This window comes from Lissotriton vulgaris, chromosome 8 (genome assembly GCF_964263255.1).
Source record: "Lissotriton vulgaris chromosome 8, aLisVul1.2, whole genome shotgun sequence".
Classification (NCBI taxonomy): Eukaryota; Metazoa; Chordata; class Amphibia; order Caudata; family Salamandridae; genus Lissotriton; species Lissotriton vulgaris.
Genome location: NC_141696.1, coordinates 372,344,914 through 372,372,327, shown reverse-complemented (window position 1 = coordinate 372,372,327; position 27,414 = coordinate 372,344,914). Strand labels below are relative to the sequence as shown.

Here is a 27,414-nt window from a genome sequence, read left to right as displayed (position 1 = left end):
TTGTAGGAGTTGCTTGGGTGGAGTCTAAACGTGGATATATAGGTGGTGTGATGTGGTAGGTGTTTACATCGCTTTCCGTTTTGACGTTGAGTCTTTGGGTTTGAGGTGGCACACGTTTATGATACCATAGTACCTCGTCATTCATTTGTCACTTGTTGTGCACATTTTAGAATTTTTTGGTTGAGTGACACTGTGGGTAATGGTTTTTACCTGAACTCTCACTCTTGGTGGTGGTGGTGGCGGTCACGTTGCACCGAGATGCACGATATTCGATTGAATAGGTGTAATACCTTGTGGGTTCCTTTTGTGTATCTATATAGGTTCTCTATTCACCTTTGTCCTGAGGAGGCCAAGATTCCTGGAGGCTGAAAAGCGTCCGCATCGACATGCCATTTCAGACAAGAGGTGTCTCTTGATATTTTGTACCTGATCTAATTGTTTGGTTGTACACAATCTTTGAATTTAGGTTCAGAATTTATTAGAACTGATTGTGCGAGTACATGACCACCTCTTAGTGTACCCTCTGATCCAATAGGGGGACACTCCATTGATTTAGTACGATCTTTTGGGTGAAAAAAAGAATTATTTTTGTAGTAGAATATTGTTTGTTGTTTTTTATTATTTGTATTTGACTGTGAAATAGAGATGTGTGTGTATATGTGTATTTTGTATGACTAACAATATTACATATAAAAAAACTCTACTTTGAAGTACAGATTGCTACAAATAAAATTGGTAAACTTGATGACGATTAGGCATTTGATCATTGAATAAAAAGTAAAAAAATTAATGTAGAGAATTGTGTTCTCACTGTAAGAGAATTGGTAATCCCTTAACCTTTAAGGAGTTCGAGATTGATCCCTCCCGACCATTTTCTGTTATTTGCAGCTTTGAACCTCCAACTGTGTCACTGTCTCACCCACCGACAGCTGGAGGCTCTAGGTCGTGGAGCCACGGAAGCCCGGTGGAAATTTTTCTGGCTGCTCCATATGTTGCTTGCAACAGAGAAGCGCCATGTTCTCCGGCATTGGTGCTCCCACCGAAGCATGAGGAGTGGGTCTTGACCATGTACCATCCTGCCAGTATGAGCTAGTCCTTTTTAACCTACAGGACAAAGCGGAGACTTTTGTCCGAATCTGGGCACTCTTCCTGCAGGACTGTGTTAAGCGATCAGCGCTGGCAGAATGATGGGTGGGTCTGCTGTGATTTTGCGGTTCCCCAGGCATGGGTGATGCCGCTACGGGCTGTTTCTTGGACCACTGCTGACATCACAGGTCTGCAACTGGGCCCCCTCTCTATCCTGTCTCCTTGAGCCCCCCTCCCCTTCCCTCCTGTCTCAAACTCAACCCTTCCTGAACTTACCCATTCTTCCTCCTTCTTCCAACACTCACTCAACTACACTTTTCCACTCCCTTCCTCTCTCTGTCTCTCACTCACCTCTCCTTTTGTGCCTGTCCTCTCCTTTTGTGCCTGCCCCTTTCTCCCCCGGGTTCTTGAGGGCTCCCCCTCTCATCCTACTCTTGTAACCAGTTTGCCTGCCTGAACATTGGAAGATCCTGGTTCCCACGCTGCAGTGATGCTGTGTCCCATTTGTATATGCGTGCCCATGTGGCAAATGTTCTCGGCAGGCTGCCACTACATTGTACTGTTTGGTATACCTTTTGTTTTCTTCTCTTCCCTTCTAAACCCGAATAAAGAAATGTGAAAAAAAATCATTAAATAAATGGACTGGAACACTGCCCAGAGTAATTACCAGTGGCAGGGATGAAATCAAGCATTTCACCTATTACCTTTTTGGGTTTCTCTGTGAGACTCAGTAAGTGTTCAAGGCCTCGTTTTTCCAATTGATTATTAGAACTCTCAACACACCTTGAAATCATGTTAGCAGTTCAACCATCACTGGAAGTGACTGCTCCAGGAAGCCCAAAATGAATAGAACATCTTCCACAAAAAGAGTTTGAAGTCTCCACTGACTGCGGACATACACTCTATCATGGCACTGTTTATTATTCTGCATGCTATAGATTAATTGCTGAATGGAATTCAAAAAGATATATCCGAACTGCATTTAACAGAGTAGATTGGAATCTCCTCTGAAAAGCGTTACAAAAACTAGGTCTGGGACTGAAAATGGTGGCGTCCATACTCTTTATTACCCCCTTTATGAGAATTATGGTGAATTCCAAGTTTAACACATCCCTTCGAACTCAGGGGATCCAGCAAGGATGCCATATATATATTATCAAGGTCTGTTCAAATGATAAGTGAGTATAGTAAAAGCACCCTGTTTGCTGAACAGATTCTGTGCTTCTTGAAAAAGGCAATTCATTTCCTTCTGGGACTTGCACACGTGCTGGAATGATTTGAAGAGGTATCATGCATTTGAATCAATGATAAAAACATTTTGAGGGATGAAACTATCTAATGGTCCAACTATCAACCAAATGTGCAAAAGACAAAATGTGTCATCTTGGGATACACCTGTAAGCAAATACAGGACTTTTACAGCGCAAACATACTCAACTTGCAAAAGACTTTATACAAAGACATATACTGACAGGGGAGGATAGAAATATCGAGGACCCATAACATGTGCTGCGTAAAAATGAATATTATGCCCAGTATGTTGTTTGTGGTCCAGACTTCACTACTCAGTTTCAAAAGGCATTCTTAAGAAGGCTTGGCATACATTAATCAGCATCAATACAACTGTCAAGTGGTTAAGCGGTTAAGCCAGTCTTTTTCAGATCGATTTGTGAAGGACGCTTGGTTTCCTCAATACTGAAGGTATAGAGCAGCAGCTGAAATGAATCCAACATTAGAATGGGCGTGGGTACTAAGGCAGAAACTCTGGTTGTCTCCAGAAGAGAAGCACTCGCATCTCCTTAGGGAATCTTCTTTGGATGCCAAACACCATGGACTACTTGGGAATATTTTAGAATCATCTAAATGTAACTGCTACTATTCGGGTCACACTGTTCGTACTGTACATGGGTATATTTTAGAATCATTTAAAATTAACCTCTTCTATTGGGGTCTTACTGTTCATACTTTGAGAAGCAACAAACGTTCTATCTACAATGTCTCCATCATAGGGGAATTAGACTTTCTGCCAAGGACCACCAGCAGGACTTTAAGAGAGTGCACACATGAGTCCCACACATGGGTGACCTCTTTGTTGATGGAATTTTAAGTTGGTATTTAAAGATTACTTTAATCTTTTCTAGACAGCAACACTTTTCGTCTACATCAGTTGTTGCACTGGACTCAGCAAGGACTGCAGAGGGAAGGGGGAGGGAACTTTCTAAAGTGGAGATTATATTTTCAAAGAATTTGGCTGATAAGGTAGTTTCTCGTCTAAATAGAGCACTGGAGTCGGAATAGTCACCTTCAAAACAATATTACAGCATGGTCTGGACCTCAAAACTGAGAAATGACCCGTCCAAAGAGTCCTGGGTAAATATCTGGCAAAGTGCAAGTAGCATGCTACTCTGTATGGTTAGTGGTTAAAACTCAGTGGGTTATCAGTTACTAGATTTAGTCCTGTATTTGCAGGGTAACCATTCCGTGCAGTTACTACAATTTCTTACATGCAAATGACTGGCAGGACAAACAGAGTGTTAAGAAGAGACTAGGTACTGCTGAACTCGAGCAGGAGGAAGGTAGAACAATAGGTTTCCTGTCATAGGGAGGTGTGACCACATCCCAGACAGGACTTATTGTGTTGGCCTGGGGTGGGGGTGCTTTCCAGCGCCACCAGACTGCATTGAAGTGCACATTTGGTACCGTCCTTGCATACACCGGTCTGAGCCATTTCAGGAACTCTTGGTTTCCGTTCTGGCGTGAAACTGACAAAGAACAGGGGAGTATCCTCCCCTTTGTCCAGCCCCTCCCCTGGGAGAGATCCCAGAGTTATTCCAACCCTTTCCTTGGGTATTTAAGCCCCCCCCCCCCCATGGGTGGGTCCTCCAATTCATCGTGGAACAAGGTTCACCTCTGAAACCAAGACCCTCTTTGCCTGCCTGGTACTTGGACTTTGTTTGGAACCGAGACTGCATCAAGGAAGAATCATCCTGCTCCTGGTCCCACTATTTTTCAAGTCTTCTGCCTCGTCTGTGTCTGTGCTTTGATTATGTTCTCAAGAAGACCTATGGGCATCAAGGACATCTGAAGAAATCTCTCTTGGAATAAATGAGTCACTCCCCTGCAGGCATACCAACGAAGCTGACCGGTCTGCTGCTCCTGTCGTCCTACGGCTTTCCCGAGGCTCAGCATGACAGGTCATTGTTCTGTGGCTCTACAGAGGCCTGTAATTTGGAGGACAGTATGCCTCGTCGGAACCGCTGGGACCAAACCCCAGTGCATGGCGCCAATTTGCTGTTGCCAAGGCTTGTTGGTCCTGCACTCCAGAGAAATTCACTCTATAAGAAGCTCCAGCCTCCAGCACTTCATCCCTCTAAGATCAGTGTCCTGCCTGCATCCCTTGCATCGTGGGCCTCCATCTTTGGTGAGCTGCCTGAGCTCCTCTTGAGACAGCTGTGCCTTCGGCCTGTGGGTCCACTCGAGGATCTTCTGCTTTGGTTGACTCCCCTGCTTGCTTGGGGCCTGCTTTGACTCTCCTGCACTTGGTGAGTCCCTTGCTGGTCCCAATGACTGCATCTTGTCTTCCACGCCAGTTGTGGCACCAAGGCTTGTTGGTGCGCCCGTCGGACACCACCTAGACACCGACATCCAATGTGGGACAGCTCGTGTACGGTTCCTAGTCTTCCTCAGCATCGCCTGGTCAACACAGGTGCAACGACAAGGTCTTAGTTAACTCTCCTGATCTCCCTGCCAAGGGTGGACATTGTGCTTCTGTGCCTCTTGGTTACCTCAGAGTGGCATAGACTATGTCCTCTCTGCTTTCAGGTTCTCCTCTTCAAAGAATCCATCCTTAGAATCCACTGGACATCTAAAGAGACTTCTCTAGAGGACTTTCTTACCAAGTCTTCTACGGGAGGCTCCAACGCCACTTCACCCCTTTGCACCCAGCTTCCCTGGTCCAGGTAACCTTGTTCCCAGGGCATCCAATGGTGGGGTGGTTCTCCAACCTTCTGTCCTCCAAAGAGTTTCTTCGGGGTCCTCTGGGAAGGATCCTTTTTCTTTAAAACTGTGACTTTTCCATTGACTTCTATTGGGCACACGTCTGTGTTTCCACTCTGCAAACAGCCTCCATGGAGATCCTGGGTATTTCATCCAGATTTATAGATTGAAGAGTCGTCAGAAAAGGATATGCACAAACAACTCTTGAAATCAGAATTCTTTTGGATAAAAAGACTGAACTCTATGCACCCGTCCGGGTTGAACGACCGGATTGAATTAGCTTGTTTTTTGTAAAACTATGAATTATTAATGCATAATGTTACTAATATCAGATTCAGATCTCTGTTTTATCTGATTATGATATTTTTATATGATTGGATTTGATAGCGTTATTTCTCTGATCGTCATACAGAGTATTCACAATTCTCATTAATCTCTACCGATCATCATTGTTTACACACAGTAGTGGCGTTACACGCATCTTACAAAGAGTTAGTATTTCACTACTTTTTTCTTAACTTTATTGTCCTTTATTGTCCTTTGAAATGTTCGACCTTTGTGGGTCCTTTAAGGAAGTTAGAGTTGTTAACACGTGACACTGATCACATGATGCGGCACGTAACGCAATTTAAATTTTGTTGAATGCGCTTGAGTCACCATTTAATCTGACTCAACTTTGTAGCAGGAAAGAGAATCGCCAACAGCGAGACTGGTAAGATGATATTCCGTAGTTAATACGCATTGCGTAATGTAAAAGGGTCGCACTCTTGGTAAACATTTAGTGTTGCGATTTTTCGCTACAAGCGTTCAGCAGCAAGGAGCAGTTTTTTGTAACGTTGTGAATTACCAATAAAGAACACAGTGCATAAACCGTTGTCGTGTTCTAAACGCCACAACTAACATTCACATTTGAAACACTCAGAATGTGTTATTTCACGCACTTTAGATTGCGCAGCATGAACTAACGCTTACGGTTGCACGTTTAATAATGGACTGAATTCGAATGCACTAGAACGTTTACTATGCATTGAGCATTTTTAGTTATTTTTGAGTTATTGAGATCAGAACGGTAATATTCACACAATGAATTTTGAAGGCTTACTATTCTTATACTATGTATCTGTTTAGAGTTACGTTTTGAGCAAGTTATGAAATAACATTGGACTGAATAGAATCATGATTTGTGTAATTTTTTGTTTTAGACCCCTGAAGTAGGGTCCCGAAATGCATTGGGTTTGTGAAATCCATGGATAAAATACAATTGGATATTGATATCGTTGCTTTTGAAGAATCAAAATGGATGATCTTGAAAAATAAAATTCATGAAAAGAATGAAGTATTATGGTTGGAATATTGCATTCATTGAATGATTGTTTTGTATAAATCTGGATGAAAAACCTTTTTGGTTTACTAGAAAAAGTGTGCACATTCATCAGGGAACGGCACATCTGACCGGATCATTTTCACAGTATTAAGAGGCACTGGTGGACACAGTGCAACGAATGGAGCAGCACATGATTTAATTTTGATATTTTTTTTTTAAAACGAATTGAGGAATTAAGGGCCAGATGTAGGAGCCAAAATACCGGTCGGTAACGGCCGAATTCGGCCGTTACCGACCGGTATTTGGGTTTTCAGATGTAAGGGCATATATTTTACACATGGCGGTGATGTTGTCCGTGAACACCTGCACTACTCTTCCTTTGACAGAAAGAAGGATTGGCCTTTAGTGGAAGAAAAATCGCCCGGAGCTCCAGAAGGTTGATATGGAGCCCGGACTCCGCCGGACACCAGAGTCCTCTGATCTCCACCTCCTCCATGTGGCCAGCACACCCCAGAAGTGATGCATGTGTCACCCCTGTGAACTCTGGTTGGGGAAGGGAGAGGGATCTGCCCTTGACCCAATCCTGGTTTGATGGCCACCACTGCAATTGGTGTGCAGTGCCCTCCGGGATCTGGACGCGATCTGAAAGATTTCCCTGATGCTGTGCCCACTGGAACTTCAAGTCCCACTGCAGAGCCTGCATATGCCACCTGGCATAGTCCACCAGCAGGATGCCGGAGGCCATGAGGCCCAGTAGCCTAAGGGTCCTTCTGACCGAAACACGGGATAGAAGCTGACAGATCGGGCAAGCCCGCCTTTAACAGCCAGTCGTCGAAATAGGGAAAGACTGGAACTCCTGATCTGCGCAGATGAGCTGCGACCACAGCCATCACTTTTGTGAACACACGAGGGGGCGCTGGTAAGGCCAAAGGGGAGCAGAGTAAACTGAAAGTGCTCGTGGCCTACCGTGAACCATAGGTAACACCTGTGGGCCAGCAGGACAGGGAGGTGAAAATAGGCATCCTGCAAGTCCAACAATACCATTAAGTCTCCAGGGTTGAGGGCAGACAGGACCTGAGCCAAAGTCAACATTTTGAACTTCTCCTTCCGGAGGAAGCGGTTGATGTTCCTGAGATCCAAGATAGGACGCAGTCCCTCGTCCTTCTTGGGCACCAGAAAGTAGTGGGAATAACCACCACAATGTACCGCTGGGGCAGGAAATCACTTGATGGCTCCCTTGGCCAAGAAAGCTATCACTTAATGGCAGAGAAGGACCAAGTGATCCTCCGACATGCAATGGAATTGAGGTGGCACGGATGGAGGGGTAGTGTCGAAGGGGAGGGAGTAGCCTCTTTGGACTATCTGCAAAACCCACCTGTCCAACGTGATGTTGAGCCAGTGGGGGAGGTAATGGCGGATCCAGCCGCCCACTGGTGAATGGTGGCCCTGAAAGGTCAGGCTAGGGGGGTTTGAAGGCTGCTGCAGACGGGCACTGCTGGACTGGCCCGCCAGGCAGCGCAGAGGTTGGACAGCTTGCTCAGGCCTGTGGCTCTGGACGGAAGGTGGCGAGGCACTCCTTCCACAGCCACTAAAGAAGCAAAAAGCAGACTGCGTGGGCGAGAGGTAAAAGCGAGGCCCAAGGACCTGGCCATAGCCCTGGAGTCCTTAAAGAGCTCGAGCATGTTGTCTGCTTTGTCGCCAAACAAGGGACGGCCATCAAAGGGCATGTCCAAAAGCGTAGCTTGGACATCACCCGAAAAGCCAGTGGACCTCAGCCTGGCCTAGCATCTCAGAGCTACTGACGTTGAAATCATCCTGCCCAGCGAGTCAGCGGTGTCCTGTCCACATCATATGGTGAACTTGGCTGCGTCTCACCCTTCGGCAACTGCACAGGAGAGCATGGCCCGGGCCTCCTACGGGCTCTGTGGCAGCACCTGCACGACCGTGTCCCACACAGAATGAGAGTAACGGCCCAAGAGACATGCGGTGTTCACCGACCGCATTCCAAAGCTGGAGGAAGAAAACATTTTCTTTCCAAGATGGTCCAGCTTCTTGGATTCCCTATCAGGTGGAGCGGTAGGGAATGAGCCCTTGGAAGTTGAGGCTTGGACTACCAAGCTCTCAGGGGGTAGGGTGTTGAAAGAGGAAAATAGGGTCACCCGGGGCCGGGTGGTGGCTTCGGGAAATCAGCCTATCCACGGGGCACCTGTGTTGGGCTTGGACCAAGGGCCCAGAAGGATGTCCGTGAGGGCCTCATTGAATGGCAGCAGGGGCTCTGAAGAGGCCGTCACCGGTTGAAGCACCTTGGTCAGGAGGTTAGTCCTGACCGCCACCGTAGGAAGCTCAAGGTTTAAGGCCTCAGCTGCCCTATGCAACACCACTGCGTATGATGCACTCTCCTCCATAGCCACGGTAGGGGGAGATAGCATGCCATGGTCTGGATTGGTGTCTAGACCACTGTCCTTTCCCAACTACTCTCTCCAGTCTGGTTCTTCTAACTGGTCCGCCAGAGGGTCCACAGACCCCTCCCAATCCTCCTCTGATAGCCACTCAGGGCGACAGGGAACACCAGGGGAGAACAGGGAATCAAAAATACTGGTCGATGCCAGTACCGACGCCGGTCGATGCTTGTCCGGCTCCGTGTCCATGTTGAGTTGGAGGCTAGGGACGACATTGGTTGGGTACACAACCGGCGTCGGAGGGGGCAGAGTTGCTGCCAATGGATTTGGCGCTGGAAGAGGTGTTATAAGGTTGCCCGGAGCAGATACAGAACCAGGCCTGGATCCCTGGGGGCACCGGAGCTGAAGCCACTGGCATCGATAGCCTAGAACCCCCAGCTGAGTCCACAGGGCCTGAAGGCACAACGGCACAGTCGGGCTGCCCAAGGATGGAGTGAAGGGCTTCGTTAAAGCTGCAAAGTTGGGCAGGGGTCCCTCCAGCTCCCGGGAAGGGAGGGAAGGCCTAGGCAGACCCAACAGGCTCCATGGGCGGAGCCGGATGACTACCTTCTGCATCCCGCATTGCATCGGTGGAAGGACAGGGAGAACGCGAAGAGGGCCGGCGCTTCTTCACCTTCTTTTTGTGCTATGACTTACCAGAAGACAAAGACTTCGATGAGGAGTGGTGGTGATGCTCCGTGACCGGTCTCGCCACCTCCCTCTTGACCGGGTCCTTGAGAAGAGCAGACTGCCGGGCCTCCAGAAGCTTTTGGGACTGATCCGGCAAAAGACTTCGGGCTATGACCCGTCAGTCAGAGCAAAACTTCAGGTTGTGGTCGCGCTCCAGACACCAGAGACACAAGATGGGGGTCCGTTACCGACATCAGTTTGTGGCAGGAGCCACAAGGCTTGAAGCTAGTCCGCCAAGATGACCCCCCTGTGCACCAGGAGTCGGATGACTCGAAAAGATGCAGACAAAAAGTCGAAAAAAGAGAGTAAAAAAAGTGACTTGAGGTACCACTCTCTCCGGATCTTCTTTGGCTGGCGCAGTAAAAGAAAGAACTGATGTCAGCGTGCAGGGGCGGCGTCTAAGTAGATACCGCAACATCATTCTGGCGATCACGACGCGAACAACTAACGCGGAGGTGACCGACGTCACCTACTGACGCGCAGGGGTACTGTTGAAGAAAAAACTCTCCGGAACCAGTCTGACGCCAGGGTGTAATTCTAAGGTGAGGAATCCATAACTAATAGTTTCTTTCAGATGTAAATGTTATTTTATATACGTTTGGGTGGGAGTTTTCTATGAAGAATATGTGTAAAACTCCATTTGAAAAACAGTACAGTACATTTAGTACGTTTGTGCTTGGAAAACAGTACTTTTTAGTAAAATTTAAACTAATGATCTTCCAAAAAAAAAAAGCTTCGATTCTTATTGGTATTTGATTTGCTGCTCTGTTATGATCCGCTGAACTATTTATCCTGCACCCCACTGATTTGGAATATTCTCTTTGACTTGTCTCTCTTTGTGGCATCAAATGTTAATGCTTTGTCCTCAATTCTTGGATGATGAGATTAGAGCCCTGGAGACAGCCAGATTTCACATTTTATTTTTGGCAGTTTTAAATAGAGCAAACCTTGCCCAAGGACATAAGAGCGCTTCACAAAAGATACAAATGGCGTTCTGTTTTTTGGCACAGGGAGATTCGAAACTGCTTCCCCATGTTGCATAGTCCGTAGCTTTAGACTCTAGGACTAGGCCACACTGACTCCAATTTAGAAACATACATCTCCTTCCCTACTCCGACGACAAAGGGAGTAGTGAACTAAAAAGGAATTTTGCTGTAAAGTGCACCCATTTTGAGGCCTAGCAATTTAGCTCACTTTCTTCGCCGTCTTGCTCAGTCAAAATGAAAGACTTATTTTCACCCCACTGCTTTCTAATTCACCAGCTGCCATTGCTTACACCTGTAATTAACTTGTTAACAAAAGTGTACTCAACTCTAATTTGGTAAGCTTTTCTTACTTACTAAAAGTGATTCATTTAGTCCTCTTGAGTTAACCAATTGACATTTGTGTTCGACTTTCACTAATCCCTTTGAAGTATACTTCGAACCCAGGGCTTCAATAAGGTACGACATCATTAAATATTGGTGATGCAGCATCAATGACAAATTGGTTAATACTCAGTCTTATTACTTTATCATGTGGTCTTATTTTCTCAACCACTTTCTTTAAAGGAACGACAAATCTGTCCACTTACTTTGTAGCCTTTTCGCACCCAGACAGACATCAAACAATAGCATCTAGTGAGTCTTTTTATACCATACATAGAAAATGCGACTTCTGCTTTATAAACGAAATAAGTTGTGTCTATGACCGTAAAGCTCTTATGCAATTAAATGATAATTTCGAGATCAATTATGTTAGATAATATTTGTCTTGCAGCTTTGATATACTCCCAGTTTGTATGGGATGAAATACTTGCTGGCTGTAGTGCAAGTTATATGGACAGCAGGGATCCTACAGTATGTACTTGTTGAGGTTAATATCAGAAACAAAGAGCAATGGTCCACCATATGGAGGAACAGACAGTGCTTAATTTGATTTAAAAAAAAGAGCAAGGTCTCTTGTCAGGGGGAAACTGCAGCTTGCACCACCATTGCCCCAGCACTGCCGGTGGTAGTGCCAACACAACTACTAACCATCACACTCTTACAAGTGTGACAGTTCACACTATGTCAGTCCCCGAACCTATAAGAATGGTTTGGGTGGCAGGTATTTGTTAATATTAATATATATTGAATTAATAAACAGCTATAGTTGTGCTCATCCCTAATTTAGGCAGACAGCGCCACCATGTTGCAGACTGTCATAAGTGCCAGGGCAGAGAAATAAGTTTTGGCACCGAACACCGGAAATCACCGGCTCAAATTAAGCACTGGAGTAACTGAAGTAAGTACTGGAGGAGCAATGTGTTACATCACAGAAATATAAATCTGGGGCCCGATTTAAGGTATGGTAGTATTTACTCTCTCTGTCAGGGTGGTGCAGGACATCACATCCACTATCCAAACAGAGAGGACTGCAACATTTGCAGATCACCTCTGGTGAGCAGTGATCTCTGTACCGTGTCATAGCGTGTGAGAAGTTGGCCTGGCATATGCTATCCACTATTCTAGTGGTCACCTTGCACTAGTCCAAACGACCCTTATTGATGGTAGGTTTAAAAACAACCTATATAGAAAGCTATCCTAGTGGTAGCTGTGGAGAGCAGCCTTCAGGCTAAGTCTTGAAGGAATGTAAAGCAGCTTGTTCTACCAGTCTATAATCTCATGAATGACCAAATGAAGGGAGAACCACACCAGGTATATATATAAAATATATATATATATTTATTCTAAACACATTCCTCTAGTCTCTTTATGAGGCTAGAAACAAAAGTACATACAGTAAACTTATTTAGCACACAGTAAATTAGCATAATATATGGTTAGCTCTAGGGGCGTATCAAACCATATACTAAGAAAGTGGTATAAGAACCACGATAGACTTAGAGACCAGGCCTAGGGCCTGTGGAGCTGCTGGGGCAACCAGAAACCACCCAAGGTAGTGACACAGGGGACCCACGGGGGACACGTGCAGTGTCTTAACACAGCCGCGAATCACCATTGACTTCTATGGAGAAAGTTGTAATTAGAATTTTAAAGATTAGGGACACTTAGAATTGGATTTGGAGCAAACCCCTTTAGAACTAGGCAGTTCTAGAGTCAATACCCATGGGAGCACCGGAGTTACCTCACCCAGGGAAGCCGGGTGAGGAAACATAGGTGTCTTTTCGTGTTGGGTTTTATTGTCGTTTTCTATGGCGAGCTGCTGAAAAATGCACCAGGCGACCAAGTGGAACGTGTCCGGATGGATCCAAGAGTGGATCGGAGATCTGAAGAACCTGAAAGCAGAGGGGACAGAGTCTGGATCACTTGCCAGTGACCAGGAAGGCGTTGAGAAGATGCCCACCGATGTCGGGTGATTTCAGGTGCAGAAGGTGAAGCTTAACTCTTCAGCCACGAGAACCAGGAGGCGCAGACGATGACCAGGAGCTGGATTCGAGCTGTCCCACAAAGGATGTCAAGTGCTGCGGTGTCGGTATCCGGATTGGACCCAACAAGCCTTGGCAACAGCAACCCACGCAGAAAGGAAAGATTGGCTTTGGTGCAGACCAGCAACGTCTGAGGGACTCCACCTTTGGAGGGGAGTCAGAACACGTCTGGAGCAACTAGGAAAGCCCAAGAAACAGAAGAGTTACCTTCGTGGGGACCCACCAATCGACGGACCAGGGATTGCGAAGGAGCCTCGAGCGGAAATGCTCGAAGCGGGCCCACAGAACACTCGTGGAGTGTAGGCCCACAATCTTCGGTGCAAAGGATGCTAGGGGCTTGGACTACAAGTAGCCCAATACACAATTTTGGGAAAGCTCAGGAAGTCGATGCACTTGCAAATGTGCACTGTATTTAGGAGTTCCGGTTCCATGTCCCTCGTGAGGTCTGCGGGACTCAGCTTTGCTGGGATCTCGTGTCGGCCTCTGAGAAGTCTGGAAGTCCGTGTCCTGAGTTGCAAATCCATCGGGATCCGGCGGGGGCCTTGGAAATGCAGACCGGCAAGATGCTTCTTTGGTGCCTGTTTGAACAGGGGAGTCACTCCTTGACCCCAAGGGAGATTCTTCCATCTTCTGTTCGGAGTAGAATGAAGAAGTTCCAGGATATATGTTGCAGAGTTCCGTCCAGGTGTAATCTAAAGCCTTAAGGACTGGGTTCCTATACTTATACTAAGTTTAGGGGTTGAACTTACTCTAGGGTCCCACCTATGGGAGGACCCAGGGAGGGGGTGGTTATACCCCTTTCCCTTTGTCTAGTTTTGCGCCAGACCAGGGGCTGAGTGCCTCTACAAACGGTTTGAACTGGGGAATGCACAGGGACACCAAGTGTGCCCCCAGCACTGTCTGAAAAGCATTCTATGAATGCACCCACCCAGCCCCAATACACTAAAGCCTGTCTGGGAGGTGGTTACACCTCCCTTTGACAGGAAACCTATTGTCCAGGCCTCCCCTGCCGGAGTTTCATCCAGCAGCAGGAGGTCAGACTCGTGTCTGTGGCTGCAGCATCCATTTTGTAATGTGGGGGCTCTTTTAAACTATTACCGGTTAGGTAACTGTGTACATGTCTTCTCCCTCTAGAAGGGTGGAATTCTACCCAGCCACCAGTACTGGCGGGGGGAATAGGATTCCAAATTGTTTGACACCAAACACAACATGTTTCCATGCAGCCATTCCAAAGTTAGCATTTATCGCGAGGTTATAATGCACTTATGCGTATATGGTCTGGCTGCATCACAGAACAGCGACAGAGAATAGATTCCGAAAGCTGCAGAGGGGTCCTGCTCATGCATGGGCACCCTCTCACACAAAACCAAGCACTCTGCCTTCAGGATTGATAAGGACTGGCATAGGAATGACTTGTAGGTTTATATGTGTCAGTGATTAAAGGTAGCTATAGGTAACCTATATCTTAGTAAGGGGTGCATGCACCACCTTACCCAGGCTGCAGTAGCAGACCTGTGGTGCCATTTTGGAAGGCTTCCTAGGGGTGCCATAATACATGCTTCAGCCCCTGGTAGGCCTCTGGGGTACCTATTCCCTTAGTACCTTAGTACGTCGCGTAGAAGAAACGAGCGGCACACAAAATGACGGCGCGGTGTCTGCGAGGATGAGCCCCTCTCGCAGCCGCCAGGCGACGAGCAGACGAGGAGAGCCCAGTGCGGATCGTGACCACAGCTCAGGTAGCGTTTAGATTGGAGCACTTACAGCGGCAGTAACGCTACTGCCTTGATGCTGCATCTTTCCGCCCTGCCTGACCCTAAGATGGCGGCCGCTTATCCCCCGGTAGCGGCGAAATGGAATATCCGTGCCTAATCTCCGGGACCTACTGACACTGGTGGTCTCCCTCTCAGTAGGCCTCTCTGGAATACTGCTAGCTGTGCTTGGCCCTGCTCACCTTGTACAACGCCTTAGAGGTGCTTGAAGACTTCTCTGGGCACTCACCACTGCAAGTCAATACAGCACTAGTAAATAGTAAATGACTGCCATTTTGGGCCCGACCGCCATCTTGGCTGCTCGAACGGGTGGAGAGGCCCACACGGTGAGACGTGCCGTGTAGCACCGCTGGACTGAACCAGGAAAGGAAAGTGTAGCCAATTGCACGTTCCTGACTCATATGGAAGGCCCCTGGTGGGATGATTGCAATCAATGGTGGCTGGGGAATCTGAAGGAGAGCAGACCTGAGAGGAGGAGAACCACTGAATGATAGCGGTGCGCAAGGTGGCGGAAGGGCACTAGAAAGTGAGGCAGAAGGGCCACATGGTGCTGCAAAGGGGGAGCTTTGAAATGTCCCTGGGTGTACACCACCCCTGCTGGGAGATCAAAAGCTGCAAACTCATCTAGGCTGAAACATCCCATGATGGCGACTATAACAGCCCCAGGGAGAAAAGCTGAGACCTAGAAACTTTTGTATGATGGTCCCGGTGGACCTACCTCACTAGCTATGGGGAAGATTGCCTTTGGGCTCCCTCCTTTGACTATCACCTACCCAGCCGGACTTCGGGCTAACGCTGCCGCAACTATCCTGACCTTATCTTCCCCCTCTCCCTTTCCCCAACACTCCCCCCTATCCGCTCCTACTCTTTCCAGCTTCTGTCCACTGCCCTCACATGCCCTTGTCCGCGAACTATTTTGTCTGATGCCCGATGGAGCTACCTGGTTTAGCTATAGGGGAGATGGGCCGTGGATTCTCTCCTTGGTCGTCACCTAACCAGTCGGTCTTTCGACAGACTTCCTTTCGTCTCTACGGTTGACTCTTCCCTTATCCTCACTTTCTCTTCTCCCCTACCCCCCACTACTTTCTCTCTCCTTTCTCTCCTCCCCTAATGTGTTGCTGATCGTTTGATATAATGTTTACTTCTTGATCTTTTTCTGGTATATTGTTGAACCACATTGCTGCACTTCCTTTCGTCTCTCCTGCCGTCTCCTCCCGCATCCTCCCTCTATTTATGTCTCTCCTTCCCTCCACTCTCTATGTATTGAGACCAAACTATTTTGTCTGATGCACAATGAAGCTACCTGGTTTAGCTATAGGGGAGATGGGCCGTGGATTCCCTCCTTGGTCGTCTCCTACCCACTCGGTCTTTAGACAGACTTCCTTTCGTCTCTACGGTTGTCTCTTGCCTTATCCTCACTTTCTCTCCACCCCTATCCCCCATTACTTTCTCTCTCCTTTCTCTCCTCCCCTAATGTATTGCTGATTGTTTGATATAATGTTTACTTGTTGATCTTTTTTCTGGTATATTGTTGAACCACATTGTTGCACTTCCTTTCATCTCTCCTGTCGTCTCCTCCCCTTCCTCCCTCTATTTATGTCTCTCCTTCCCTCCTCTCTCAATGTTTTGAGACTGAACTATTTTGCCTGATGCCCGATGGAGCTACCTGGCTTAGCTATAGGGGAGATGGGCCGTGGATCCCTCCTTGGTCGCCACCTACCCAGTCGGTCTTTAGACAGACTTCTTTCCGTCTCTCCTTATTGTCTCTTCCCTTATCCTCCCTTTCTCACCCCCCCCCCCCACTACTTTTCTCTCTCCTTTCTCTCCTCTCCTAATTGTATTGCCTATATTTTGGATGTATTGTGTAATTGTTAAACTTTCTCTGTTACATTGTGGATTCTCATGTAAAGCGCTCTGATACCTTCGGGTCTAGCCAGCGCTATATAAAACTCTTTAAATAAATAAATAAATAAATAAAATACCATATACTAGGGACTCACAAGGGTAACCCAGTAACCAATCTGGAGTGTACCTAAAGTACATGCAATCAATTTAGAGAGGAAGTAGCTAGGCTGGGGTCCTGAATAGCAGGGCCCCAGCCAGACTAAAGTCGAAAAACAGTGAAACACCAGCAAAAAATGGGGGTAACCATAGTAGGCAGATCCTACTCTCCTACATAGCGGTTCATCTGAAGGTACCAAAAGTTTGGAGGATGGCCATTTTTGTTTTTCAAATTTAAACTCAGAAATTGAGATTTTGGTTTTAAAAACATATAACTAATGACTGCCACACCCCAGGAGCTTTTTCCTGGGTGGGGGTCATTATTTTTATTTTATTCACCAACAGATTTTGTCTGGAGAAGACAGGCAGAAAAAAAGGACAACAGGATGTCAGCCCTAAATAGGACGAGAGATGCACTCCGTCAGGACATCGGAGTAAGATTTTCGCCAACAGAGTCACCACCAATGGAAAGCTGACCCGTGGCCCAACTCTAAATAGGGAGACCGACAGAGTTTCATGGACAGTGTGCACCATCACAAACATGATTGAGTACCCTGATGGCCAAACTCTATATCTGGCCCTTAGCTGCAATTTTGGTCAACAGAACATCCCATTAGGACACCATAGGAGCCATGCATGAGATTTATTACAAAGCTATTAATTAATAAGTCCAAATCTATTTTTAACGTTTAGAACTGCCCTGCTACTGCTTCCCAAAGCTACATGTTCAAGCATGAATGCAGGGGGACATTAAGTCATGTGTTATACTGTAAAAATAACATCGTTTTAGGGATTAGGCCATATAATCTCTTTTAAAAAATAATAATGTAGAGTCTACAGTTCGTCTGATACTTAATCTGATTAATTTAGCAGTTTTTGACAGATGGAAAATATTTTAATCTCTGAAAGAAGGTGAATCTGTGTTACAAATGTAATGATTGCATGGAAAAACTAACTTGTATTAGGCATCTAATATATATGACTGTATAATGCTTTTTACTGGATAGTTTATAAACAAACTTTAATATAAATAAATGTATGGATAAATAAAACGAAACAGTTCCCATGAGAGAAAGGAATCTGAATATCATTCTGGACATTGGAATGCCTGGAGATTAACAAGTAACAACATTCACATATTGCCTATGCTTTCCCCGGCATGATTACAGTGAGATCAGGCCACTTTTCCACCAATGCGTTTTCAGCGGAGTTAACATCCTATCTGCGTAGGACTAAAGGCGGCGTAGTCTTATTTGCATAAATCGGAAATATCCTAGGATAAAACCGTATATTTTGTAGAGACTGAACCTTAGAGCAAAGGTTAATAAGAGAAACCCCAATTCCCTGGAGGACATCAGAGAGAGAAATACCTGTATAGTTTTACCAGTCTTCATCACAACGTCAGTGCTTTCTGATGCAAGGCTACCTACGTCACTCTCTACCTGGTTGTCTGCATTCATCACCTCTACTACTACACGCTGCTCCTGGGGTTCCTGCTGGGACGTGCTATCTGCCATTGTCAACTCTGAACTCTGTCAAATGAAACCATACATTTTCAGTGTATTTGGCCTAGAAGACCTTTGCATTATGCAAATATAGTAAATACATCAATCTAAATCCAGGAAATAAAAGTACATTTACAAAAACGTATTTGCTTAATCAAATTTGTTTCACCTTTTTCATACTGCTCCATGTAAAAACAAATATTCTTCGTTTGACAAGGTTTAGCTAGGTAACAAGGGCCTGCTGTAAAAAAACACTTGGCGTTTAGCGAGTTCTGGTTCCCCATTAATGATATGTGCCGGAATTGCAAGTGACGTGATAAGGTAACAATGGCTACTCCCTGGCCATGTTTATGGCTCCCATTTAGCCTCAAGTTGCTCGCAGCTTCAATGGTGCAGGTCTTCTCTGCCTGACGCATAAAGCTCTGTCAGGCAATGGACCCAAATATCTACAGGACAAACTGGTTCCCTATCTTTATAGAAGAAATCGTAGATCAAGGAATCAACTTCTTCTTTGTCCTCAGCATATTCGTATTTCTAGGTTTGGTGGACGAGTTTTTTCTTATCTGGCCACGTACCAATGGAACAAGCTTTACTTCTTCGTTAGGGTAGCACGGAGTTCTGAGGTTTAAAAAAAATCTTAAGACCTAGTGGTAATAATGGCTGCTTCTCTATTTGTCTGCTGCTTCAGTGCAGCGATACCCCTTCGGGGCGAGTCATTGTGCTTTATCAAGTATCCATTAACATAACATCACAGGTCATCTTTCCGTACACCATATCTGGCTGTCTGATTGCCACCTAAGTGCCCCTATGTGGTATTGTAGTCAGTAATCCATTAATGGCCAGGGATTGTGATGCTAGGTGCACTGTAGTCCTCTATCCATCAATTCACTATTATGTACAGAAAGATACATTTGCAAGCCTCACCTCAAGAACACCACTAGGGTGCGCTGCACTCAAGTCACTAAAGGAGCACCCTCGCCCCTAGATGAGGATGCTTATTATCCAAAAGAGACCGTGTTCCCAGTTAGTTACGGATCAGAGAGGAGTCGGAAGCAGTGGCGTAGCATGGGCGGGGTTACAGGGGCGGTTGCTTCATGCGCAAAATTCTTAGGGGCGCAATATGTTAATATTTTCTTAACATCTAATAGATGTGCTTGGGGGTAAGGGTCTCAATACTGGACGGGTGGAAGGGTCTCAGTAAATGCTAACAGTCCGCCCTAGGTGCTGGCAACCCACGCTACGCCTCTGGTCGGAAGGCTCTCAACGTTGTCTCCTTCACCTTGGATAATAATTGCTATTTCTTCATTCAAACCTTTGAAATTTGATGAGTAACAGACAGTATCTTCTGTATACAGATGAATTATTCCAAAGAGAATGAGGGCCAGATGTAGATAATCAGCATTTACCGATTCTAAAATACTGAATTATACCGATTCGGTATTTCAGAATCAGTAAATGCTATGTAGGTATCCAATCAGTACATTTTACAAAATCTGTAAAATTCGGTAAATACTGAATCGGTAAACCCCATTCATTTCTATGAGCCTTAAGGCCCATAGGAATGAATGGGAATTACCGAATCGGTAAATACCGATTCGGTAAAAGGGGGGAAACATTGAAGGGTGGGAGGGTGTCACTTTGACACCCTGTTGCACCCCTGAATTGTGTATGGGCGCACATGTGGCACACATACATACATTGCATTTTTTAGGGTTTTCAAAATTTACCACCAACTTGTAGTTGGTGGTAAAGAACAAATTCTAAAATGGAAAAAATCACTCATTTGAGTGCTCCCTACATATCAGGATTTGATAATTTACTGAATAGGTATTTAAGAATTCAGTAATTTACCGATTCCTTAAATTACCGATTCGGTAAATTACCGAATCCTTAATTCAAGCCCCTACATATGAAAAGCCTAATTCCGGTCGGTAACGGCCAAAATTCGGTAATTTGGGCCGTTACCGGCCAGAATTAGGCTTCCTACATCTGGCCCTATGTTTTGCATTTTCGCAGGACATTTGGTACCTCCATGTTTTCCTATCTGAGCAAAATTAAGTTTCAAATTAGGTGCCTTGGTGTGCTGTGAATACATTTGTGTTTCCTAGTACTGGCCAAATGGAGAATAGCAATGATATGACTACTTTTTGACAGCTGTAAATGAGGACCTGTAAACAATGTTTCTGTGACTTTTAGTTACATATTGTTGGTGGTGCTACACTGATTTTAGGACATTTGGTAAATTGTAAGGTAATTACAAGACATGAAAAATTATGCTTATATCAAAAAAGGAGGGAAGAGGATTAGAAGTCCATTCATTTCCCCTAGGTAAACGTTCAATAATCAAAAATAGAATGGACACTTGTTTCTACAAAACCATTGGTTTGTATTCGAAAACCCTCATAGACATCCTGGTATTGTCGTTTGCGGTGTATCTTTTTTCCGCCCCATCAGGAGTCATGGCGTATTCATCGGGTGATCGATTGACGTGCTGGGTGCCTGCCTCACCTGAGGCTACCTCTGGTACAAGTAGAAGTGTCCAGAGATCAAAAGAATATATGTGGAGGAATAGACACGTCTCACAAGAGATATGGTAGTCCAGTAACTTGACCACCTACATATCGCAATTCTTTTTTAACTATAGTGCCTAAACTATCCAGAATAAATTATCTTTTTTTGATTAGACACTATTTTTAGTCTATTCCTCCACATATATTCTTTTGATCTCTGGACACTTCTACTTGTACCAGAGGTAGCCTCAGGTGAGGCAGGCACCCAGCACGTCAATCGATCACCCGATGAATACGCCATGACTCCTGATGGGGCGGAAAAAAGATACACCGCAAACGACAATACCAGGATGTCTATGAGGGTTTTCGAATACAAACCAATGGTTTTGTAGAAACAAGTGTCCATTCTATTTTTGATTATTGAATGAAAAATGATGAACCATTCCTGAGATTGAAGGCACTATGGTGGTAAACAACTCCCGTGGGCCCAGAGCGGTCCTGCAGGTTGTATGATGGAACAACTAGTTCCTCAACAATGACTCCCTTAATCACACGGTCTGTTCTATGACCGCGTCTCAACAACAATTTTTTTTACCATGCATTCTTTTACCACATATTTTCATGATAAAGGAATGCATGGCAAACCACCCATTAAAATCTATTCTGAACCCCTCCAACTCGCAAAAATCGACCCCGTACCCCTACCTCCCACCCCCAAAAAACTTACACAAACCCCCTAGCCTCCTAATAACTAACACTAACCTCTCCCGCCCCCTAAAATCTAACTCAAACCCCACCCACCTCAAAAAACGATCACAAACCCCCAACCCATAAAAACGAAAACAAACCCCCTACCATCTTAAAACTACACAAACCCCTCCCACCCCCAAAAAAGGACCATGACCTCCCTACCACTAAAAAGTAACACAAATCCCTCCCACCCCCTAAAAACGAATATACAACCTTCTCCTCCCTAACCCGAACCCCTCTTACCATTCCTGTTCCTCCGACGCTCCTCGGGACTGCCCATCCCGAACACTGGACCGTCTTAGCCTGAACCACGCATGTGCGTGGTTCAGGCTAAGTCACTATTGGTGCAAGTCGTTGTTTGGCTTGCGTGACTCCAGAACTTGTTGTGAAGGAGTCGTTGTTAAGGATGTTCCCCGTACTGCATGTGCCCCAGTGCTTAAAAGAATGAGGACTGGTGCCTAATCTGATTTGAAGCCACGGCCTGTGCAATTAAAGGTCCACAAGCCGAATACCAAGGCTGAGCAATCCTATATCCACCTCATGTCCCTTTATCCACTTCCAGACACTCCCTGCCCCTTTACCACAATCTTGCAGGTCACTGCTTTCTCCCTAAGTTATGGTATTTCTCTTTCTGTTTTGTGCGTGTTTCACTCTGGTGCACTCAGTAAATGTCTGATGGGCAAAAATAAGTGTCAGTTCCCACATATAATTGCCGGTGGCCCCCACCAGCTCAAATTAAGCATGGAAGCACCCTTATATGCATCCACATGCTTTCATTTTGGTCTTGAAGCTAGGTAGCTTGCACCAAATCTTGTTCAACCTCAGCTGTTGCTGTGGCCTGGATCAGATAAGACATGCTAAGTTCCAAACCACTGACTGGCATCTTTCGGCTCCTTTTTGGTTGTATAACGGAACCACGCCTGCAATTTTATTTCATGCATTAACAACGCGGTCCCTACAACGGATGAGTTTTTAACATGCATCCCCTTACAATGAATTTCGTTGCAAAAGCATGAATGGTAAAGATCACACCGCAGCCCCCCTGCCCTGAGCCCTCAAAACCTGACTCCAGGCTTAAAAACCACCCTGACCCCAGCCCCTCCCACCCAGAGTTCTAAAACCGCCCGCAGCCCTAAAAACTGCCCTTCCCCCTTCCCCCTGCCCTAAGCCCTAAAACCTGGCCGTCAGCCTTAAAAACTACCCCAACTCCAGCCCCCCCCCATGATGAGCCCTAAAACTGGATCCCAGCCCTAAAAACTACATGAGCCCTAAAACCCAGCCCCAGTCCTACTTACTAAGCCACGTCCGGATCCTTCCTGTCCCAATTCTTCCTGCCCATCCGCTCTGAATCTAGAGCGCTGAATGCCATTACCACGCATATGCTTGGTTAAGGCATGTGCGTGGTAAAGGCAAGCATGGTAAAGGTTGCGTGGGGGTAACGGAACGTGTGGTGCCGCCCACGTTGTACATTTTGTTTCCCCTCCAGTTGCAGTCCCATGTGCTTCATGGGCTGTCCCCGCAATTCATTCTTGCAACTCATTGTCCAACTCTATTTGTGCTGCTATGGTTCTTTGAGGCCCTTGATCCTCCAGAAACACCCTTGTTTGTGACCTTGCAATTGCCCCATCTGTCTGGTATTCTGGCTATTCCCTCTAGCTCAATGTGCTGCTCTAAAGCCCAGATTTCTTGCTGATCTAATATACGTTTTGTCTTTGAAATCAGTGTCAACTTGAGGTAGAGTTAAAAGGGTGGAAATGGAATACGGCAGCCAAGACCACCAAGGAGGATGGTAGGAGTCAATAACACGATTGGAAAAGAGGCAGTAGAACAAATTAATGTTTTAAAATAAGAGTTTTTTTACAAACTTTTAACTACTAGAGTGCTTAGGATAGCCTAAAACGTCCTCTACATTGCTTTACACAGCGCACAATTAGCCCATTTTAGCGCCCACTGCTGGGGAAACCCTTTGGGCTCACTAGACACTAGGGATGTTTTTTCTGATGAACATGTTTGGATGGCTCTCTCTCAAATACTGGCTTTCCCCATAAGTTAATTTTATGGAGGTGCTTTCTTTGTACCGGGCAGTCTTACCAACCTCTTCCCAAGACCGCCAAAACAAGAGAAAAGTCACCAGTGATGTCACCAATGATGTAATTGAACATTTTGTGAGTGATATAATATGTGATATCTTTTAAGCAGTGCATGGTAGATGTGCACGTTATAGTTAGATCAGTAAACAATAACTGGTGAATTTCAGTGTATTTTTAGTTTAAAATTATATATATTTTTTTAAATGACATTTTCACCTAAATATAACCTAACTTTAACCTTTGTTGTTGTCAGTGAAATTCAACTTTTTAACGTAAAGTAAAATATTATTATAAGACCTAACTATAACTTCACTTTAATCTTTTTCTCAGACATTTTCTAGTTTAAAAAAAAATACAAAGTATCAGAATAGTACCACCCCTAACTATAATGTCACTTTACCATCTGGTATTTTTACTGACTTTCTAGTTTTTTTCAACGTAAAGTAAACTATTACTAACATACCTAACTGCATGCAGCTGGCCCTTAGTCACGTAAGGAAGCTTGAATATATGGAGGGAATGAGTTATCTTTGAAGATCTACACAGAGAGCACAGCCTCTGCTTAGTAGTGGCACGCCCTCCTAACTGGCCTTGGTTGTCCTGATGGAGTGGGCTCTCCATGAAGAGCGGCACAGAGAGCACAGAAGATTGCCCACTTAATGGGGCTTAGTCTCTGGAGAGAGTTGGCTCTACACACAGACAGTGCACTGAGTGCTGACTGTGCATAGTAGGGCCTTGTCCACCTACCGGGGCTTGAATTGATGGAGGAAATGAGCTATACACACAACCTGCACAGTGAGCGCTGATTATGCAGAGTATTGGCTTGCCCAACTAATGGGGGTTGTGTGTGTGTGGAGGGAGTGAACTCTATGCAGAGACTGTGCACTGAGCACTGACTGGACTATGCATAGTAGGGATTTGCCCACTTAGTGGGGCTAGGGTCTCTGGAGGGAGTGGGCTCTACCCACAGTCTGCACAATGAGCGCTGACTGTGCATTTTGGGGCTACCCAGCCAGTGGGGCTTGAATCTCTGGAGGGGATGGGCTCTACGCATAGTCTGCGCACTAACCACTGACTGTGTATAGTAGGGGTTTTCCCACCTAAAAGCGCTTGCATGTCTGGCCGGAGTGGGGCTATACACAGTGTGCACACAGAGCATAGTAGGGGCTTTCCCATCGAATGTGGCTTAGGTCTCTTGAAGGAATGGGCTATATGCACAGTCTGCGCACTCTGCACTGACTGTGTGTATTAGTAGTGGTTGGCTACCTATTAGCGCTTGCACATCTGGAGGAAGTGGGCTCTATGGACAGTCTGCATACTGAGCACAGAAGGAGCATATTAGGGGCTTGCCCACTTAATAGTTCTTAGGTCTCTGGAGGGAGTTGACTCAATGCGCAGTCAGTGACCCTCCTCCCCCTCCCACTCTGCCCCCTTCTATATGTATAATTTTTACATTTTCAGGACACAGTTAGAGTCTCAGCCAATCAGAATGCTTTACTTATGCTTTATTTATTGCTTCGCAGTCTGGGATGGCCCTTGCAAAACGAACTGTCTACTTATCTATACATTTTTTGCCTTAATTTCTCAAACATGTCTTTAATGATGTCTACCAAATCACACTTTATGGGTAAAGATCTAGCGTTCTGCCAAATTTGGTGTAATTCGGTTCAGAAGTTTTGGCTGTAGTGCTGTCTAAATTTCCCCCAGGAAATTGCATGTGAGAAAAAGCATTTTGGAACCCCCTTTTTTCTCTGCCCCTTTTGACAGATCACCCCAAAACCTTTGAGGAAGGAGATGAACAGTTTTTTGGGAAAGTTTTGTACAGATTCATCAAATGGTCTAAAGCAATTAGCGAAACAAAAACCACTCTTCCAATGGAGACTTTGACCTAGTCCAAAAATGGCTGCCATCAATTCCTAGTTGAAGTGCTGGCAGTCAATCAGATCTCAGCACAAGATCGGGAGTGTTTTTGGAGTCTTCACGTCCCTAGATATACAAATTTGGTTTTTCTACAATATCTCCGAAACTACTGAAGGGATTAACACCAATTTACAAAAAGGTCCCTTTCTGGACCAACTGCTACCTTTCTGTCAAATTTGGTGTAATTCTGTTCAGTGGTTCGGGCTGTAGTAGTTATTCCTATGGGAATTAACACATGAAAAGCACAGTTTTTCACCCCCCCCTTCTTGGCCCCATATTGACGGTTCCCCCAGAGCTTTCCTTACACAACGAGAATCATTGGCACACTTTATTTGGAACCTTTTGTGATGATTCGTCAAACGGCGTAACCAAATCCTTTTCCTCCTTCTTTACAAGCATGCTCTCTGTTACGCTGCATGATCTTGCAGTGCTAATCACTACACGTAGTCATCCAGATAGGAAAAATTGAAGATTTTTCTGTTGTGTTTCTGTTACATTTTCACGAGACTAATGTCAACCTGCCGCTAAAATTATGTGACGTTTTGCCACTTACAACCACATACAACCGCAGTGGTGAGGTTCTGGCTTGTCCTGTAGTATAGTACAATAGAGTCTTCAGTTTAGATGCGCCATCAAGACCACTCTTTTTGTTTAGCTCTTTAAACTGCTTTCTGTGGCCTTCTCAGTCTTTTTTTCAGGTGTTGTGTTGTGTGTACCTTGTCAAAGCGCCAGGACGCCCCTTCGCTGGGGCAGCTGTGCGCGGTATAAGTATAAATAACATAACATAACTTAACATAACATAGAGAGTAGTGTGGGAACGTATGATGGTAATATATTGCCACAGTCTGCAACTTTTATTGTTTTCCAGCAAGTATGAAAAAAATGTGTTTTTTTTCAGCTTGACATTGAGAGAGCACTCTAGGACAAACTTCTGTGGTATCCACTCATGCTAAAGACTCATTTTACCCACCAAGGGTCTAGTTTTCAAAAATAGCTGTGGTTGATAGCGTTCTCTAGATGTCCACCAACACTAGGTCCAAAAATTGCAGCCAGGTTGACTGCCATGCATCTTAGAACACTTTCTAAAAGCTTTACGAAAAAGTATTTCAAGATGCCCACCATGCTTAAGAATGCATGTGAGAACTAATACTGGCACAACAAAATTATGCGGCCCTTTTAATGGATGAAGCCCGCCAAGCATGGCTGGCGATGCGTAGTAGGGTGTATCAATGGGGGGAAAAAACCAGCAAGATGCTGCAATGACTATGTCAGGGTACCTTCCATTCCCAGGCCCTACCGTGAGTCCTGGACCCGGCGGGGGCACGGCTTAACGAACTCCCGGCTATTGCAGAAAGCTTTGCTGTGTACTATGCAGAACGCTATGCTCCAAAGGAATACCTTGCAGCTGCCGTCATCTAAAAATTCATCAATGACTTACAGCCCAAGGCCGTGTCGGATGAGGTACGGGACCGACTGGAGCAGCCACTGACTGATGAGGAGTTGGGCACTGCACTGGGGGAACTAAACCCCAGGAAGGCTTCAGGACCAAATGGATTCCCCAGTGAATTTTTCAAAAAATTTTTTATACAGCTGGCCTGCATTTTAGGCCGGTGGTGGAAGAGGCGCGGGAGTGCGGCTCGCTGCCCCTGAACTGGAGGCACGCGGAGGTGGTGGTATTCCTTAAACTAGGTAGACCTCCGGAGCAGCATGCGTCGCACTGTCCCATCTCCCTCTTGAATGTGGAGGCGAAGGTTTTGGCCAAGGCGTTGGCCAACCGGCTTCTGCCCCACATTTCCACTCTGGTGCACCCCGACCAGGCTGGGTTCATGCCTCAGAGGGCGACCAGGCACAATATCAGGCAGGCACATGTGGCAGTGGTGGACAGCAGGCGACTGGGAGAGCCAGCTGCGCTATTGTTGGCCGATA

General features: G+C 45.8%; 1 protein-coding gene across 6 annotated transcripts in view; it reads right to left on the bottom strand.

Annotated features, from left to right (window-relative positions):
• Positions 1-27,414, bottom strand: part of RPGR (retinitis pigmentosa GTPase regulator) — a 420,762-nt gene that overhangs the window by 101,840 nt on the left and 291,508 nt on the right. For 3 of the 6 annotated variants that reach the window (XM_086934147.1, XM_086934148.1, XM_086934150.1), the window contains one exon: positions 18,084-18,245. The exons of the other annotated variants lie outside the window; for them this stretch is intronic. In XM_086934147.1, the coding sequence (XP_086790273.1) occupies positions 18,084-18,245 (162 nt within the window). The remainder of the gene's footprint in view (positions 1-18,083; positions 18,246-27,414) is intronic. 6 annotated transcript variants of the gene reach the window in all.